Raw genomic sequence first — 17457 nt, 5'->3', positions numbered from 1 at the left:
TGAGGGGGGAGGAGAAGTGAAGGGGACATTGTGTTTATAAACAGAAAATGTCAGGGGGAGTAAAGGTACGTGGGGGTCTGTGCCACAGCTCTGGCTGAAGATGCGTCGCTATCAGGGTGGGGAAGAAGGGGCAGAAGGACTGGTTACTTCCTTCTTTCATCTTCTGGATCTGGAAGGACAAAGGGGAGGGATGAAGCAGGTGACCGGGGCAGGAGAGGAGAGGAAAAGTCCCTCCCAGGCTCCCTGTCCCCCATCCCCCGGCACACTCACCTAGAGGGTCCTCCCGTACTCACCTGTGTCCCTAGACCCCACTCCTCCCAACCACTGCAGCCCCCGCGTCAGACAGCTCAGCGCCCAGCCAGCGCGACGCAGCGCAGCCCAGCAGACAGTGGTGCCCAGAGGTGGGGGCAGTGCTGACCCCCAGAGCAAGGGCAGCAGCCCACCCCCACTTGGAAGCTTGGCAGTGGAGGCGACAGCATTGGCTCCAGGTGGAGCTGCGAGCGCAAGTGACCTCAGGTGCCACCCAGGGGGAAGGGGGCGGGCAGGGGGGCACAGCAGCTGGGGCGAGGGCAAGAAGAGGGGCCGATACCTGTGACACAGTTCAAAGAGATGGAGGAGGGGAACGGGTTATCCTATGGCCAGAGAGGACAGAGAGACAGCTGTTACCGAGGGAGGGAGGCGGGCATGGCGGGCATGGAGGGCCAAGAGGGCTGAGGAGGTGGTGGGGGCACCCGGGAGAATGTGTCTGCACCAGGCCTGGAGGCCTCAGGTAAGGAGGAAGGGCCAAGGGGACAGGAAGAACACACCCACCTGAAAAGGAAGGCGGGGCAGGCGCCTTTGCAGCGCAGAGGGAGGGGCTGTGCTCATGGCCCAGGGCCTGACAGGGCTCAGAGGAGGGGAGCGTCTTACCCTCCAGATAGTTCCGAGCAACGAACTTGAGGACTTCGTCAAGCAAAATGACTGGAAATGAGATCTTGAGGACCATGAACCAATGGGCGAAGTCCAGGGCCTGGAGCTTGAAGATCATCTGGGAAGAGGGGGGCCGGAGGCAGTGAGATGGACACTGCCCCTCTCAGGAGGGGGCGGGGAGGAGCCAGAGGACCCAGCGCTGCCCTAAACTGACCCCGCCTTCCTCCCTTTGTCAGTGCCTTTAGCCGTAGTGGTCATGGACCCTACACAGGCTCCCTGTGGGATGGGGAACAGGTGGCCCCTGCCTGGAAGAAGGCTCACCGGCAGAGGGTCGACGTAGAGGATGAGGAAATGGAGGGACATGGAGAGGCAGATGGAGCCCACCAGCCAGATGTTCACCCAGGGCGGCATCCGCACGAGGGACTGGTTCTCAGACAGGCTGCAAGGGGGAGGCCAGGCGGAGCCCAGGGTGGGAGACACAAGAGGAAAGGAGTGGTGAGGACAGAGAGCAGGGGTGGAGGACGAAGGCAGCAGGGGGAGGGCAGGTAGGTCCCACCTGTTGAGAGCGTTGCACATCTCGATGGTAACCAGCACAGACAAGGCCATGGTCATGGGCTCGGAGGCCTCAAAGACCTCACAGTCCACTCCCTCGAAGTCGGGGTTGTGTTCGTTGCACTTCATGAAGTGAGTCTGCAGGGGGAGGGGAGAGGAACTGAGATCCCGCAGCAAGCCCCCATGCCACCCTCCTGCTTCCCTGTCCTCTCCCCTCCTCCGTCATCCCCTACCAGCTGGCTGTAGGTGACCTGAGGCCCGTCTTCCGCAAACATGAACCACCAGGCAGCCGCTCCCACAGTGGCTGCACCCACGTAGCCTGTGGTAGAGAGATGGGAGTCAGGAGGTCAGGGCTGGGGAAAGGGGAAGTGTCAAGAAGGCCTCGGCCATGAACAGCTGGTTGAGGAAAAGGGCCCATCGGGGCGGCTGCACTGGGGAAGCTGGTGTCCCAGAGAGAAGGTCAGTCCCAAGGGTTGGGAAAGATTGTGGGGTCCCATCCTGCTCACCCCCAATTGCCATGTAGCGGAAGAAGAGCCAGCCACTGATGAGGGGCTCCTTGGGGCTCCGGGGGGGCCGGTCCATGATGTCCAGGTCTGGTGGGTTGAAGCCCAGGGCTGTGGCCGGGAGCCCGTCAGTCACCAAGTTCACCCACAGCAGCTGCACGGGGATCAGGGCCTCAGGCAGCCCCAAAGCAGCTGTCAGGAAGATGCTGCCAGAAGGAGGGGCCACATGTCTGTCCTGCCTCCCAGACCTGTGGTCATGCCCCAACCAGCCCTGGGTTCCTCCTGGATGCCCGCCCTGGCTGCTTACCAGACCACCTCGCCCACGTTGGAGGAAATCAGGTAGCGGATGAACTGCTTCATGTTGTTGTAGATGGCTCGGCCCTCCTCCACGGCAGCCACAATGGTGGAGAAGTTGTCATCGGCCAGCACCATTTCGGAGGCAGTCTTGGCCACAGCAGTGCCAGATCCCATGGCAATGCCGATTTCGGCCTTCTTCAGGGCAGGGGCATCATTGACACCATCACCTGTCTGTGCGGAGAAAGAGAAGGTGGGACCCGGCCCCTTCCACACACCCCTCCTTGAGACTCTCCCGTGACGGCCTGAATCCCTCCTTCCGTGCATCTCCCCGGGGCCGCCACTCAGCACCCCTCTCCCTAGCCCCCAGCTCTCCCAGACGATCATCTCAGTGGACTCTAAACAGACTGCCTCACACCAGACTCCACATGGACCCCGGCCTGGGCAGCCCTGTTGGCATCCTCACCATAGCCGTGATCTCGTCGAAGGACTGCAGATACTCCACGATCTTGGACTTATGGGTGGGCTCCACGCGGGCAAAGCAGCAGGCGCGGCGGCAGGCCTCCCGCTGCTCGGCCAGGGGCAGGTCATCGAACTCCCGGCCTGTGTAGGCCCGGTCGGCCACCTCCTCATTCTCCCCAAAGATGCTGATTCGTCGGCAGATGGCAATGGCTGTGCCCTTGTTGTCGCCTGTGATCATGATCACTCGGATTCCGGCATCACGGCACAGCTGGATAGAGCCTGTGACCTCCTTGCGGGGTGGGTCCAACATGCCTACCACACCAACGAAGGTCAGGTCCGTCTGGGGAGACAGAGCAGAGATGGAAAATCAGCCAAGGAGGAAGCTCAGGGGGAGACAGGGAGAAAGATCACTGAGCTGGAGGGCGAGCTGATCCTGGGCCTGGTGTTCAAACCTCAGTAGGGACTCGTACACTCAGGGGCAGGAAATGTTCCCTGTTCACACGTGTACCTGCAGGCCTGGTGGTGACAGGCCCGTTGTAGGTAGCAGGTAGTGTCTTTCACAGAAAGAACTTGAGCTGGAAGTTAGAGCAGTGGTTTCTGCCTTTAGCAGGGCCATCACTTGGTCTACAACTATGGGCAAATTTGTGTTACCTGCCGGGCCACAGTGTCCCCTCGGTAAAATGAAGGGAGTGGACTTTGGTGCCATTCAGAGAGCCAGTCCACTACAAGATAAGGAGCTTGTATCAGAACGCAGGTCGTGCACTGCGTCTTGCATCAAGATGTCACTATGCAAACACGTCAGCTGAGTATGCTTAGTGATCTAGTTGATTTCTGTTCTGGTATAAGCACCTCACCTCATCGCAGGCAGGTCTGCAGATCACACGCAAAGTCGCCCTGACTAGATGACTCCCAAGGTTCTCTCAAACTCTAACGTCCTGTGCCTCTCAGACCCATGATGAAGTAGGCAATGACAAGGGTGGTGGAGGGGTGAGGTGGACGACTCTGGGACAATGCGAGGCTTTGTCTGCTCACCTCGTACTCCATGAACCTGGCAGAGTCATCCAGAATCATATCCTCTCGCTTTGGGGGGGTGTCCCGGGTGGCCAGAGCCAGGCAGCGCAGAGTGTCCCGGCCAGTGCCCCACTCCTTGATCACCGACAAGATCCTTTCCTTCACCGGCCCTGTCATGGGCAACCGGGTGGTGCCAACTCGCACATAGTTACAGCGGTCGAGGACCCCCTCAGGGGCACCCTAGGAGACAGAACAGCATTCAGAGACTACTGTCTTCCAGGGCACAGTGAGACGGGGCAGGGATAGGAGAGGGGTTCAGGATTTGGAAGAACAGGGGGGCCGAGGCACATTCTGATTTCTGACCTTGACAAACATCTTGTTGCCCACAGCAGCCCGGGATTTGGCGGGGGAGCAATAGACAGACATGGACTTCCTGTCTCGGGAGAACTCCAGGGTGAATTCCTTCTTCATTAGCTGGCGGATCACCTGGGAGAGAGGAGACAGGGAGGGAGAGGCCAGACACGAGGCTGGTGGGAAAAGAGCAACGATACCGTGCCAGAAGGGAAGAGTCCCAGACCCCTTAAAACATAGTTAACAAGGATCTCGAGGTCCGAGCAGACCCTAAGCTGAGCCTGAGACACAAGTTAAGTCTGGTACCTACCGCACAAATGGAGAGAATTCCAAGGCTCGTGCTGCCACCGTCTTACAGTGTCCAGTTTAAGCACAACAGAAACAGGACGGCGTAGTAGGGCACCGTCCAGAACTTTCAGTGGTGATGGGAATGTTCTATAATCTGAACTGTCCAATATGGAGCAATTGAGCCATGGCTACTGAGCACGGGAAATGTGGCCAGTGCCACTGAAGAACTGAGTTTTTACTTTTATTTAATTTTAATTAATTTAAATATAAATAACCACACATGTGCTTCTAGAGATACGTGTTGTTGGACAGAGCAGACCTAGTGCCTAGCACGCAGTAATACACCATAAAAATTAATGAGAGCTTTTTTTCACCAAATGCATTATGGATATTTCTCCACAAAATAAAATTAAACAAAAATAACAATAATAAAAAATAAGCTGATGTTTATATTATAATTTGTAAATTTTTAAAATTAATCCTCTATTGACAGATATTTAGGTTGTTTTCATTATTTTTGTTATATTAAATAAAGCAGCAATGAGCATCTTGCCTATACATAAAAAAGAATGAGCAATATGGGGAACGTAACACCCCAGAGGAATGCAAGAGAGACATTCGGTAAATACTAACAGCCAGAACTTAGAGTGAGAGTTACAGACTGGGCTTCCAGACAAGGGGAAGCAAAGGAATACGCAGTAGTCATATTTCCCAAATCCTAAACCAGGTCTTGAGGTCTGATAAAAACAAGTGTGCTTCTAGAGACAAAGGGATAAGAGTTGAAATCGTGGCTGCCTCAGGATAGGTCACTTGTGGTTTCTGTGTCCAGCTCCGTCCCTTTCAACTAGAGACAACGGGAAGAAGTGATCTTAAATTCATCAAGGGATGTTACGGCTAGGCGGGAGAAAGAGCCTCGTATAAGCTCTGCTATAAGTCCAGGGGCAGTAGGCCCCACCCCAAATCAGCCTGGCCAAGAAAAGCTGTGGAGAAGCCGCCTGCCTGTGCTGGTTGGGGTCCCAGCATGGGGCATGAAGCCCTGCCCAGCCTGACCGGGGGCCCCTGCCTCCCGAAGTTCCTTGGGTCCTAGTCTGTGTGACCCCGTGGGAGGGAGCACCCAGACTCACTGAGTTGCAGGCGTTGGCCCTCTCCACCTTCGAGAGGGTTCTCACGTCAGTGTTGAACACATTCATCTTCTCCACCAGGGTGGTGAGTGCCGTCTCGGTGGCCTCGCCCACCTTCTCATAGACACCTTTGGCCTGAGAGGGCAGAGGAGGAAGAGGAAGTAGGTGCCTGGGCTCTGGGCCCCTTGCTCCCACCTATCATACCCGCCTTCCACCTAGAATGGGAAGGGAGCAAGCCACTCCCTTCCCCTTACACCCAGCAGAGGACTTGGGACAAGGGACCCCCTTCCCACGACCCCTTCCTTGTGGCCTGTTGAGGAGGCCTAGACTTTGAGCCAGTTGGAAGTGGAAGAAGGGGCTGCCTCAGGAGTGGAGAGGTTACCTCATTGAAGTCCAAGGAGGAGTCATTGCAGAGGGCACAAATGGTGGCCAGCTCCACCAGCCCATCGTACTGCCCTGCCCGGACTGGCTTATCATTCTTCAAGCTGGCAGCGGGGTCGGGGAGGGAGGAAGGGAAAGAGACAGATAGAGAAGAATAGAGAGTGAGATGCAGAGAGAGCTCGGGGAAGGCAGTGACGGACAGGCAGGGAGATGGCAACCAACTTGGAGATGAGTTGAGATAGAGAACAAGGTCAGGGAAGGAAGAGGAGAGAGAGAGGAAGACAACACTAGAGGGAGGGAGCTAGGGAAGAGGTGGCGTGTGTAGGGGGGCATGAGGAGCTGGGGAGAAGACTCTGGGGGGACTTACACCTCTCCTTCTGGAGCATAAGTGGAACCAGTGACAGAGAACTCGTTCAGAATGCAGATGTCCCCATCCACCTTGTCAATGATAAACATCTGCAGGGGAGAAGGGCACGCACACAGACGTCTAACTCTCTGCATCCCCGAAGGCCCGTGCTCCTAACGTCCCTCTGCCCAGCCATGTGCGTAGACTAACTGAACTTCCTACCACCGCCCCCTCCCCGCTTTCCTTTTTCCTCCCTGCATCCTCCCCTCTCCCCCACTCCCTTGCAATCATTCTCCACGTTGTGTTAGTGGCCTTAAAACAAAAGTGACTGAAGGCCACGCTGGAGGCTCCTTTAGATCAGTTAATAAAATAAGACGTGCACAACAAAGTGTGGTGGGGACGTGGCTACTAGTCCACCTGTTGGCACACGGCCCATCTACAGCTCCAGCCACTTGTGGCCAGATCTTCCAGTTTTGCCATTTTTCCAGGGAGAGCTAGAAAGTCAGGTTATTTTCCTATGAAATCTCTTGACTTTCAAATGTGGGCAATTAGTTCATTTGTATAAAACACGACAGGAGCCAGTTGCACAAGCCTGCTGTCTGGCTTCGAAGCTTGTGCTTTGGAGAGCTGTAGAGAACGCAACGCCCAGGGGAGAGCAGCCTGCCCTGAACCAGAGCAAGCGTGGAGGGGACTGGGCTCCAGACATGTTCCAAGACAAAACAGTTCTGTGGTCAAGTAAATTTGGCAAACTCTGGGTGAAACAAAGTAGAATCCATCCTGTTTTTGATCAGCCTTCTCAGGGGCTTTCAAATGCCAACAGGCATGTGGGTCTCCCCAAGGGGCTCAGGGTATAGCCTTTTTCCCCCTGATCTCACCACACAGCCCTCGCTTCTCAGAACAGCAATTTGTATTTCATGAACACGCTATTCCACAGGACTCTGTTTAGGGCAGGAGTTCTTTGCCTGGGGTCCATGGCCAACCCTCCTCCCAAGGGGTCTGTGAACTTGATGGCAAAAAAAATTATATCTTTTATTTTCTCTCTAACTGACATGCAGCATTTCCTTCCAATTATGAATGCAGGCAATGGACCACATCAGTATTCGCAAAACCCGTGACTCTGCCACCAATGTAACCACAGATACTTTCCTATCACATCGCATTGTCGCAGAGCCCTCAAAATAGCATCTGTCCTCATTGCTGCTTCAGCGTTACAATGGTTCTTAGACCGACCACTAGAACTTGCTACTTAATGCATTAATAAAGAAGCATATGTGCTACCAAATCACAAATTTGTTTTTAAAATATTTGATAACTGTATTTCAATCATTGGTTTCCTCTCTAATCTGATATATTTTTTAAACAGAATTCTATGTATTCAATCTTATATGTTTAAAATATCATACTTAGAAGAGATCCCGACTGCCAAAGAGTCTGAGGCACAGAAAAGATGAAGAGCCCTGGTTTAGGAAATGCTGTTCAAGATTAGTGTGGCTGAGCGCCCCAGGCCCTGCCATGGACGACCATGCTGGAGGGCGGTCTGGTGCACAGGCAGGAGCTCTGGGGCCAGACAGACTTGGGTTTGAAACGTAACACTGCTACTTGTTAACTGTGCTCTGAATCTCCCAGATCCTCAGTTTCCTCCTCTGAAAAATGGGGTTAATGAGACCTTCCCCTGACAGGGCTGTTGTGAAGGATTAGAGGTAACAGCTGGCAGGCAGTGTCTGGCACATGGACGGTGGCTAGAGGGACCTCTCTGGCTGGGGTGGAGGGGCCTCTCTGATCCCTTCATAGCTGGCAGGATGGCACTCTATCTGCCCTTTGAGCATTTCCCAAGCCAAAACGAGAAGCTGCCAGTGAGGAAGGGGTGGCCCCATCTTTGGAGGCTCATTTCACCCCAGAGGCAGTCTTCTGAGTGGGGTGTTGCCCACATCCCCTGACCTTGCAGACAGACATCTGGTTGGTGGTGAGGGTGCCTGTCTTGTCGGAACAGATGACAGAGGTGCAGCCCAGAGTCTCCACGGAGGGCAAACTCCTCACGATCGCATTTTTCTTTGCCATCCGGCGGGTACCCAGGGCCAGGCAGGTGGTGATGACTGCAGGAAGGCCTGTGGGGAGGGAGGAGAGAGAGGGAAGGAACAATAATGGGGGAGGAAGGGAAACCTAGTGCGATAGGCTGAATAACGGCCCCCAATCAGGTCCTAATCCCTGGAATCTGTAAATGTTACCTTATTTGGAAAAAGGGTCTTTGCAGATGAGATCAGCAAATAGGAGGAGAAAGAGAGGCTGTCATACCTTCTGGGATTGCAGCCACAGCCAGGGCCACAGCAATCTTAAAGTAGTAGATGGCACCACGCAACCAGGAGCCCCCATGGACGGGGTCATTGAAGTGGCCAATGTTGATGAGCCAGACGGCCACGCAGATGAGGGAGATGACCTTGGAGAGCTGCTCCCCAAACTCATCCAGCTTCTGCTGCAGAGGGGTCTTGTCCTGTTCTGTGGCGGCCATCTGGTCACGGATCTTCCCAATCTCGGTGCTCACACCAGTAGTGGCCACGATGCCTAAGGCCTTGCCAGCTGCAATGTTGGTGCCCTGGGAAGGTGAAGAAGAGCAAGGAATCAGGCAAGAGGTGACCCTCATGCTGCATCCCCCTACCGTGGGCCTCATCTCTTCTCACACCACCATCCTCTCCCAGACAAGGGCCTCTGGCTTGAGCGCACGACAGCTGGCCCTGGATGGCTCACCGAGAAAAGCATGTTCTTCTTGTCCTGGTTGACAGCTCGGGGGTCAGGAACAGGTTCTGTGTGCTTGATGACAGACACTGACTCGCCTGTGCAGAAGGGGCAGAGGGGTTTTCAGATGACATCATGTCCTTCTCCCCCACTGCCCGCCCCTAACTCCCTCCCTGCTTGGCAGGACAGGGCCCCGTAAGGACCAAGCAACAATCCTGGAGGAAGCCTGGACTCCAGAAGAAGCCACTGGAGGCAAATGGGGAATCCATTCAGAGTAAAAAGACCTTGACCGGAGCCCCAGCTGGACCACTTAAAAGCGGCATGACTTTGGGCCACTTAACCTCTGTTTGCTCCTCTGTAAAATGGGGACAGTAATACACGCACTTCAGAACAAGGTCTTGGTGAAAGTCAAATAAGCTGACGAATGTGCAAGTGCACTGTCAACTGTGGAGCACGTTCCTGGGAGGGAGAGGCGCCACCCTTGGGACCTTACCCCCCTCACCCAAATCGCAGGGGCTCAGGCAGTCATCCTGGGCCAGCCCAGCCTCGCCTCCTTGGACCACAGGGAATGGTCACCGGCTCTTCACCCTCCCTCTCCCAGAGAAGAAACAGAAGCAGCCATGGTTTCAAGTACATGCGAACCTTCCATCTTGTCCTAGAATCTATGGTTCCTCACTTGGGGACTTTTGAGGAGACAGAATAGTTCTCTAGGTGAGTATGTTCACACGTCCGTGTGGAGGGGTGGGTCGATAGCTATTTGGAGAATGAGCACAAACGTCCTGCCCTCTCCTATGGCCCCTTGTGTCAGGCTTGCCACAGAATGAACAAAGCTGAGCAATGCTGACGTGGCTGCCGCTGTGGAACCAGGAGGGGGCCCTATTGCTGAGTGTTCTCTTTTATCCACCTAGAATTTCATCCCTGCCCACCCAGCTCCTCCCTCACCAAATCCTCATCCCACACCCCCTTGCTGCATCTTCCCACCCAGGCCAGCAGACCTGTCAGGATGGACTGGTCAACCCGGAGGGTGGTGGATTTGATGGAGAGGATGCGGATATCTGCAGGGACTTTGTCCCCCACTGCGGAGAGGGTAGAGAAGAGTGAAGTCAGTTGAGAAAGGAGTTCTCTTCCTCCCTAAGGAAAACCCCAAGCTTTGACTACTTCCTCTTATCCTTCAGGTCTTGGAGGGGTCACCTGGGCTGGGTGCCCCCCCAGCCCCGGGCTTGAGTCGGGCCCTTGGCATGTTCCCCGCAGCCCAGGCGAGCATCTCCCCTTAACGCTCACTCCAATTGCTCCTGTTGTTGAGCGCCTTTCTCCCTGTGGGCTGTGAGCCCTGTGAGGGAGGGTCTGGCGTACCGCCTGGACATAGCATATGCTCAGTAAATGTGCGCTGAGTGACGGAGGGAAAATCAGGAACAATTCAGTTGTATATGGAGAAAATACAACTGAGAATGGGAGACAGCCAAACAGAGAGGGAAACAACAGGGAGAATGGTGAGGAGGGCAAAGCAAGAACAGAACTAAAGAAAACAGGGTGAGTTGGAGAGAAGTGTGTCGGGGGAAGAGAATGAAGTGGAACAGCCAAGCCAGGGAGGCAGGCAGACACGGGAGGAAAAAACGGGAAATGAGAAAATCATTGTCAACCAAGACAGAAGGGGGAGGCCAGGCCCTGGTCTGAGCGTCTGAGGGAAGGCAGGGAGCTGCGGTGAGTGAGCTGGGGGACAGGCAGGAGAGAAGAGGAGGGCTGTGAGAAACAAGGAGTGGGAGGCAAAAAAAGCAACACCCCCCGAGAGCAGAGAAAGAGGGGGGAGGCCAAGGGAGATGCACAGAGAGAGTGGGTCAGAACAGAAACCATGCTGGGCAGAGGCTGACAAGGCGGATGCCCCGCCAGACTTAGAGACCGCTGAGCAGGCTAACTGCCTCCCAGGGCCCCTGGCTCATCCCACCTGGTCCCCTGGATGGTACTGGGGACAGCGTTTGACGGCTTTCCTTTCCCTGTTTCTAAGGTCCCTCCTCCTGTGCCAGAGGAAGCTGATGGAGGAGGGAAGAGGTCGGCGACGGAGTTGGGTGGGACACCCTGTCACCCAAGCTGAAGCAATATTTATAGAGATTCATGGCACTGACTCCAAACTGTCACTGTGGCAAGATGGCCCTGTGATGGGGCACCAGGGTCTTCAGCCCGCCCTCCCTCCCTCTCCCCAAGTTTCCCATGGTGGCAACTTGGGTGTCTGGTGGAGGGAAGCAGGCCTAGAAAGATATATTCCCCTATGCCAGGGGCCTGGAGACGTGGGAAGGCCTGCACAGGGCAAATATAAAAACCGCTGAAGGGGGCAGAATCCCAGTAATCTTAGCCACCCGGCCCCCACCCTCCCTGTCAGGCATTAAGTGTCCCTCACCAGAGAGGCGGGGCACTCCTTGAGCTCCTCTCCTCTCAGGTCCCGTGCTCTCTGCTGGGGCCTGAGTTTCCCTTACATGGTCGGGGGCTTGAGCCTTCGGCCCCCCTCTTCCCTTCTACCCTCACTCCTTCCCCTTTGAGAGGCCTCAAGGGCACTGAGAGGTCAAGATTTCAAGCTGACCAAGCTTGGGGGTGGGTGGAAGGAGAGGGAAGCCAGGCCTCAGGAGGGGGGTGGAGACGGGGCCACTGGCAGGCACTGGGTTCCACCTGTTGCTTGTAAGTGCTGGGTGAGAGGAGGGGAGCAGGGGGTCTGCCTGCAGCTTCAGGGACAGGACTGGCTGTTCCTGCTGCGACTCTGGCAGGGAGGGGGTGCTGTGGCCACAGTGCCCTGGGGTGACCTCCTGAGATGTCTGGGAAGGAGAAGCAAAGACTCTGCCATCCTGGCTACCTCCTGGACACCAGGATCAGGGGCTGACCAGCCCCCCCGCCCCCCCCGATATACACATCTTCTTGGCCTCGAACCCAAGGCCTTCCATCCTGGACCATTCATTCCCATCACTCACCAGCCACCTCCACAATGTCCCCGGGGACAATGTCCCGAGCCTTGATCCTCTGCACTGACTTGCGGTCAGCCCGGTAGACCTTCCCCATTTCCGGTTCATATTCCTTTAGAGCCTCGATGGCGTTTTCTGCATTACGCTCCTGGGGGGACAGGGTGGAGGAGAAGAGGGTCATCAGAGGTAGGAAGGTCGTGGAATGGGAGGGGACTGGTGGGGGAAGAGGAGGGGGTTGTGGAGATGGAGGAGCAGGGGCCAGAGACCTGGCGGAAATAGGGACGTCACAGAGGAGGAGGCAGGTTATACAGCCCAGGCTCCTGGCAAGGGGAAGCAGACAAACCCCACATGAAGGTAGGCGTGTGTGTGTTGAGGAAACTGTCCCCTGTGGCTGAAAACAGGTTAGGGCGTTTGGGGGAGAGAAGAAAGAAGCACCAAAGAAAATCAGAAAGCAAGGGACAGGAAAAGTAGAGGGAGGGAAGGGAAGAGAAAGAAGGAAATCAAACTAGCATTTGTTGAAATCCTACTATATGCCAGGCACAGGGCCGGGCACTTCCACACTCACCCATCTTGTTAAATTTCCCCACAACTCTGAGGGACAGGATTATTAGCCCCATTTTATTTTATTTTTCTGTGAGGAAGATCAGCCCTGAGCTAACATCTGTGCTAATCCTCCTCTTTTTGCTGAGGAAGACCGCCTCTGAGCTAACATCTATTGCCAATCCTCCTCCTTTTTTTTTTCCCCACAAAGGCCCAGTACATAATTGTACGTCATAGCTGCACATCCTTCTAGTTGCAGTATGTGGGACACGGCCTCAGCATATTAGCCCCATTTTATGGATAAGGAAACTGAGGCTCAGAGAGATGAAGGAACTTGCCAGGGTTACACAGCCAGCAAGTGACAGTGGGAACACCAGTCTCCCACCTCTTTCCAACACTCTATCCCATTTCCAAACTGGGCAATAGGACCAAAGAGCAAGGCTAGCCCAGGGGAAGTGATGGAGGAGGAAGAGACAGGGAGGGAGGCTGGCCTCATGGTCAGTGTCAGGATGGGAAGGAGTGAGGCGGGGTCAAAACTAACCTGCCAAACCCCCACGATGGCATTGGCAATGAGGATCAAGAGAATGACAAAGGGTTCAACGAAGGCAGTGATGGTCTCTTCACCTTCCTCGAACCAGGCCAGCACCTGGGGAGCAGGAAGGGAGAATATCAGCTAAGAAAGCCCCTCAAATGGGTCAAGAGAGGAGAAGGAGGTAAGAACATGAACGGGGCAGGGCATCATGGGGGCGCTGCAGCCCCACGTGGGTTTGAGGTTCTCCAGGCTCTGAGGCGCATACTCACACGGGCACTGCCACTGCCGTTATTCAGCGGGCACAGGCGGGCACAGACATGCACAACTCGGGGATTAACTGGGAATGCTTTCAGATTTCCCTGACTGAGCTGTTGGCTTGTAAACGAAGCTCAGGGGACACCCGGGCCAACTACCCCCACAGCCACATCCATCCCAGCCACATCCATCCCACGGGAGCCAAAACGCCATAGGAAAAACCCTGTGGTCCTCGAGGGCGACTGGCCCACCCACAGCCCTCCCCCATAGCCCAAGGCAGGGAAGCTCCAATTTCATGAGGGAGCAGGAGGTGGGGATAGTGTTACGGGGCCTCTTGTACACACCCCACCCCAGCTGTTGCCACTGCCAGGCAACAGCCACAGGGAAATGTCAAGGAGCAAATGTGAGAAGGGAGAAGGGAGGCCCTGCCAGCTAGTACTCAGGGGCCCGCAGGGCCTTCATTAAGGAGACCAGGAGACAGGGAGACTTCTTTGCCTCTAGAGTCTTATCTTCCGGCAGGCCTAAGATGTTAAGGAAGAAACTCCCAAATGCGGGATGGACTGTTGGGACGGTGGGTGCTGATGGAAGCTCCAGGGCAAGAGAGATGGCAGGGCCGGGGGAGGGAGGAGCTGAGGCTGTGAGGGGCCTGGGAAGGGCAGAGAAGGAGAAGGTGAAGGTCAGGCCAGGAGGGTGACAGGAGTTCCAGTCCTGATGTGGAGGGAGGGTGGCGAAGCTGGGAGACAGGCGAGGGATTTGGGCCCTCGCGCGCATTTGGAGTCCTCCTCGCACCAGCAGCTCTTTCCCGCCTCGAGGAGGGAGTCTTTGCCTGGACCAATCAGTATCAGGAGGGCGGGGCAGGGGCGCCAGGATGCTCAGGGATTGGTTGAGCGGGGGCGAGCGCCCCAGGGCATGCTGGGAGTAGTGGTGGCCCGGGAGTCGCGTCTGAGCTGGGGAGCCCTGCGCTCTGGGGTTAACACGAGCCCTCGAAACCCTTGAAGCTGCGGGGGTGGCTTAGCTTCAGTGTTTTGGCTGAGAACACCCTTAAAGCTTAAAATAAAACCTGCCTGCGGGAATAAAACGTGCCCGCGGGGTGTGGGGGAGGACAGAGGAGAATGCAAATCAGCGCCTCCCCACCTCCCTCAGTTCTGCTCTGTAGAATAGGATGCTGAGGGCAATAGGATGATTCGGAGCCCGCCCCCCGCCAACAGGCTCTCCAGATCCCCCCCAACCTACACCCCGGCTAGCCCCCAGATGCCCTACCACACTTACAAAGGAAATGCAGGCGGCCAGGAGAAGGATCCGCACCAGGAGGTCTTCAAATTGCTCTATCACCAGCTCCCACAGGGACTTCGCTGGGGGAAGAGGCAAGGGGAGGTGGCCCCCCAGGGTTAAGGTCTAGCGGGTGGATGAACGGCTGAGACTCCAGGTGCAGGCTGGGGTCCAGGAACTGAGAGTGCCCTGAATTACAGCCTGGAGCAGGAAGGTTCTGGGGTGATGGGCAAGGCCACTTGGTACTGAGAGAAGAGCTGAGAGAGCTGCCAGGAGTCTAAATAAACAGGCTCCTCAAAGCGGTGGGCAGTGGTTCAACGGCCGGATGCCTCAAGGAGAGAGTGCCTGGAAACTTCTGCCCCCAGCCAGACTCTAACCTTTGAGGAGGGATATTTGCCCCAGGAGTGGGTAGGGCGAAGGCAGGGAGAAAGGAGTGGGGCCCAGAGCAGAGGGAGGGTCATTTATGAGAGCTCAGGGAGTTGGGTAACTTACCTTCCTCAGCGGGGAGCTCTACCCAGGGAAAAAGAAGAAAAGGACATATTCATTTGGGGTTCAGTCTAATGCCCCCCCACACCAAGGACTTTGTGGCTAAGATAAGAGAATCAGGCCACCAAAAGGCCATCTGAGGTTCACCAAGGTCATCCCACAAAACCTCCCAAAACTCTGGGTCTCAGGGACCCTGTTTTCTCAGTATCCTCTTTCCTCCACAGTCATTGGACCATGGCCCATCTCTTCCCTACGATACCCTTGAGGGAGAGGCTCCAGTGTGTGTGTGTGTGTGTGTGTGTGTTGCCGGGGGCACAAGAGGGCGTTACCAGCCTCTTCTCCAAAGGACACTTACCGTTGGGGCCGTATTTCTCCAGATGCCGCTTAACTTGGTCCGGGGTGAGGCCTGCAGTCTCGCTCACCCCAAAATAGGCCAAACATTCTTCTGTGGTCTTGGAGTGTGCAGCCTCCATTGTGCTCCCTTCCTGGGGGCCAGGGGGCGGTGTGTTCCTTCTGGGGGGGGTTCTCACGCGTGGGGGGCCTTCCTCAGTGCGTCCACCTGCCTGTTTGGGTTTCTTCCTTTTTCTCTCCTGCCCCCCCCCAGGTTTTCCTTCCCTCCACGAAGCTCTGACCCCGTCCCACTTGCAGCAGCCGGCCACCCCCCCAACCCCCAGCTGGTCCTTATGAGCGAGTGGGGGGGCAGGCTCCCCCCTCCTCCAGATCAGTGATTGGCTGGCTGAATCCAGCAGGAGGGATCAGAAGAGAGAGATATTTCTGCTGACAGAGGGGGAACAGTGGGGCTGCAGCCTGAGATGTCACTCATGAGGGAAGCTAAGGTGTCCCCAGCCCTGGGGAAGAGGGGCAGGGAGAGACTTCACTCTCTGCTACTGACCCCAATTGCCTGACTTCCTCAGTCACACCGGACTTCCTATTCCAAACTCATCCCCCGTTCTTCCCTTAAGCCCGCTCCTCCTCTCAGGCCTTCGACTTTCACTTTCCTCGCACTCCTCTTCCTGTCTTGTCCACCTTGAACCAGGTTCTACTGCTACAGTCCCTTCTTCCTCGCCTAGTTTGTTGAAAAGGCAGCAGAGATCCACCAACCTTCAGGGGATTGAAGAGGGGAGAACATCCTTTGGGGGCCAGAGGAAGTGGCTCTAGAGGGACAAGGGGAAGTTGGGAGGGGAGAGGGTCAAAGGGACAGGGCAGAAGATGGTAACCCTACTCTAGGGAGGGGTTGCTGCAGCCATCAACAAGGGATTTAGTGTCCAAGCCCTGGTGAGCAAAGCCAGGACTGTCTGTCTCTCCCCTAAACTCCCCCCACCCCCATCGCTCTAACTCAGCCTCTGGGAAGATAGCCTTCAGGAGCCCCCCATCCCTGACAAGGAATCCTCCCCACCAAGAAAATGGGATACCCAGGCAGCTGGGTAACCCAAGAAGCTACAGAATGTACCGATGGCAGAGGGGGAGGGAGAAATGTTTCAGGATGGGGGTGGGGGTCACCTCATCCCACACTGCGCTTTCTTTAACCCAAGGGGTTTATACAGCAGACCCCAGACAGTGTGTGGTTCGCACTCCACCCTGGTCCTGAGGAATCTGTCCTCAAGGGGAGCGAGGATCAGAGCTGTGCGCTCAGGTGCTGGGCCATGAGGGAGGGGGCATCAAGGAAAGAGGCCTGGGCAAGCTGGGTGCGGCAGAGGCGCCAGACCAGAGGAACGGGGAGCGGGCAGATGCAGGGGTCAGGTCTAGGGGAAAAGATGACAGAACAGAGCTGGGGGAGCAGAGACGGGGCTGCCGGGGTCAGAGAGAAGTCTGAGCAGTGGGGAAAGGGGACAGCAGAGAGCAGGCATGCAGTAGCCAGCGGGGCGGGGGCCCAGGGCTGGGTGCAAAGCCACAAGTTGTTGCTGAACGGCTGGCCTGGGTGTCAGCTTCCTCAGAGAAGCAGCTGTCTGAGCCCCCCGCCCCCACCCCTGCTCCGGGATGCGGGCATCTTTTGGTTACTACCAGGGCAGCTGCCAGAGGAGCAGACAGAGGGTAGCCTGGGGTGAGGGCAGAGAGAAGAGAGAGGTTCAATGAGCGTAACGCTGAAAGGTCAGTAAGGGGAAGAAGGAGCCTCCTGGCCCTGGCCGCAAGTCCTTCCTCCCTCTAGGCCTCAGTTTCCTGAGATGAACAATGAGGAGCATGGACCACTGAATGGGATCTCAAGGCTGCTTCCCTCTCCGGTGCTCAAGTTCCTAAGCAGACAATGGCATAAGAGACAGCGGGTCACAGGGAAGGGGAGCCCCACTTTTGGGCAGTGAGTAGGCCTGCAGGGGCGGATGGAACTCAAGGATTTAGCCCCCCATACGCATCCCTTCCTCTGCCTGGACTTGGGGAAGGGGCAGCCACCAGGGTGAGTTGAGGACACGGTGCTCTTTCCCACCCCCTTTTTGTGGTTCCAACAAACCCTTTCCCTGAAGCAAAATCCTGCTGTGATCTAGGGGGC

General features: G+C 56.0%; 1 protein-coding gene across 1 annotated transcript; it reads right to left on the bottom strand.

Moving 5' to 3' along the window:
• Positions 1 to 13: 13 nt before the first annotated feature.
• On the bottom strand, positions 14 to 15521 carry ATP2A1 (ATPase sarcoplasmic/endoplasmic reticulum Ca2+ transporting 1). The gene is made up of 22 exons (XM_058569763.1): positions 15331 to 15521; positions 14982 to 14999; positions 14490 to 14572; positions 12975 to 13079; positions 11903 to 12041; positions 9944 to 10024; positions 8961 to 9046; positions 8511 to 8808; positions 8157 to 8323; positions 6240 to 6328; positions 5874 to 5976; positions 5495 to 5626; positions 4095 to 4217; positions 3753 to 3971; positions 2725 to 3060; positions 2272 to 2492; positions 1968 to 2170; positions 1695 to 1780; positions 1466 to 1599; positions 1231 to 1348; positions 910 to 1027; positions 14 to 169 (listed from the first exon to the last, which is right to left on the bottom strand). Exons 1-22 carry the CDS (start codon positions 15446 to 15448, stop codon positions 144 to 146), a joined length of 3003 nt encoding a protein of 1000 aa, XP_058425746.1. The 5' UTR covers positions 15449 to 15521; the 3' UTR covers positions 14 to 143.
• Positions 15522 to 17457: the final 1936 nt, after the last annotated feature.

This window comes from Diceros bicornis, chromosome 26, assembly GCF_020826845.1.
Source record: "Diceros bicornis minor isolate mBicDic1 chromosome 26, mDicBic1.mat.cur, whole genome shotgun sequence".
NCBI lineage: Eukaryota > Metazoa > Chordata > Mammalia > Perissodactyla > Rhinocerotidae > Diceros > Diceros bicornis.
Note: the sequence above shows the minus strand (reverse complement) of the source record. Positions and strands in the feature narration are given on the sequence as shown.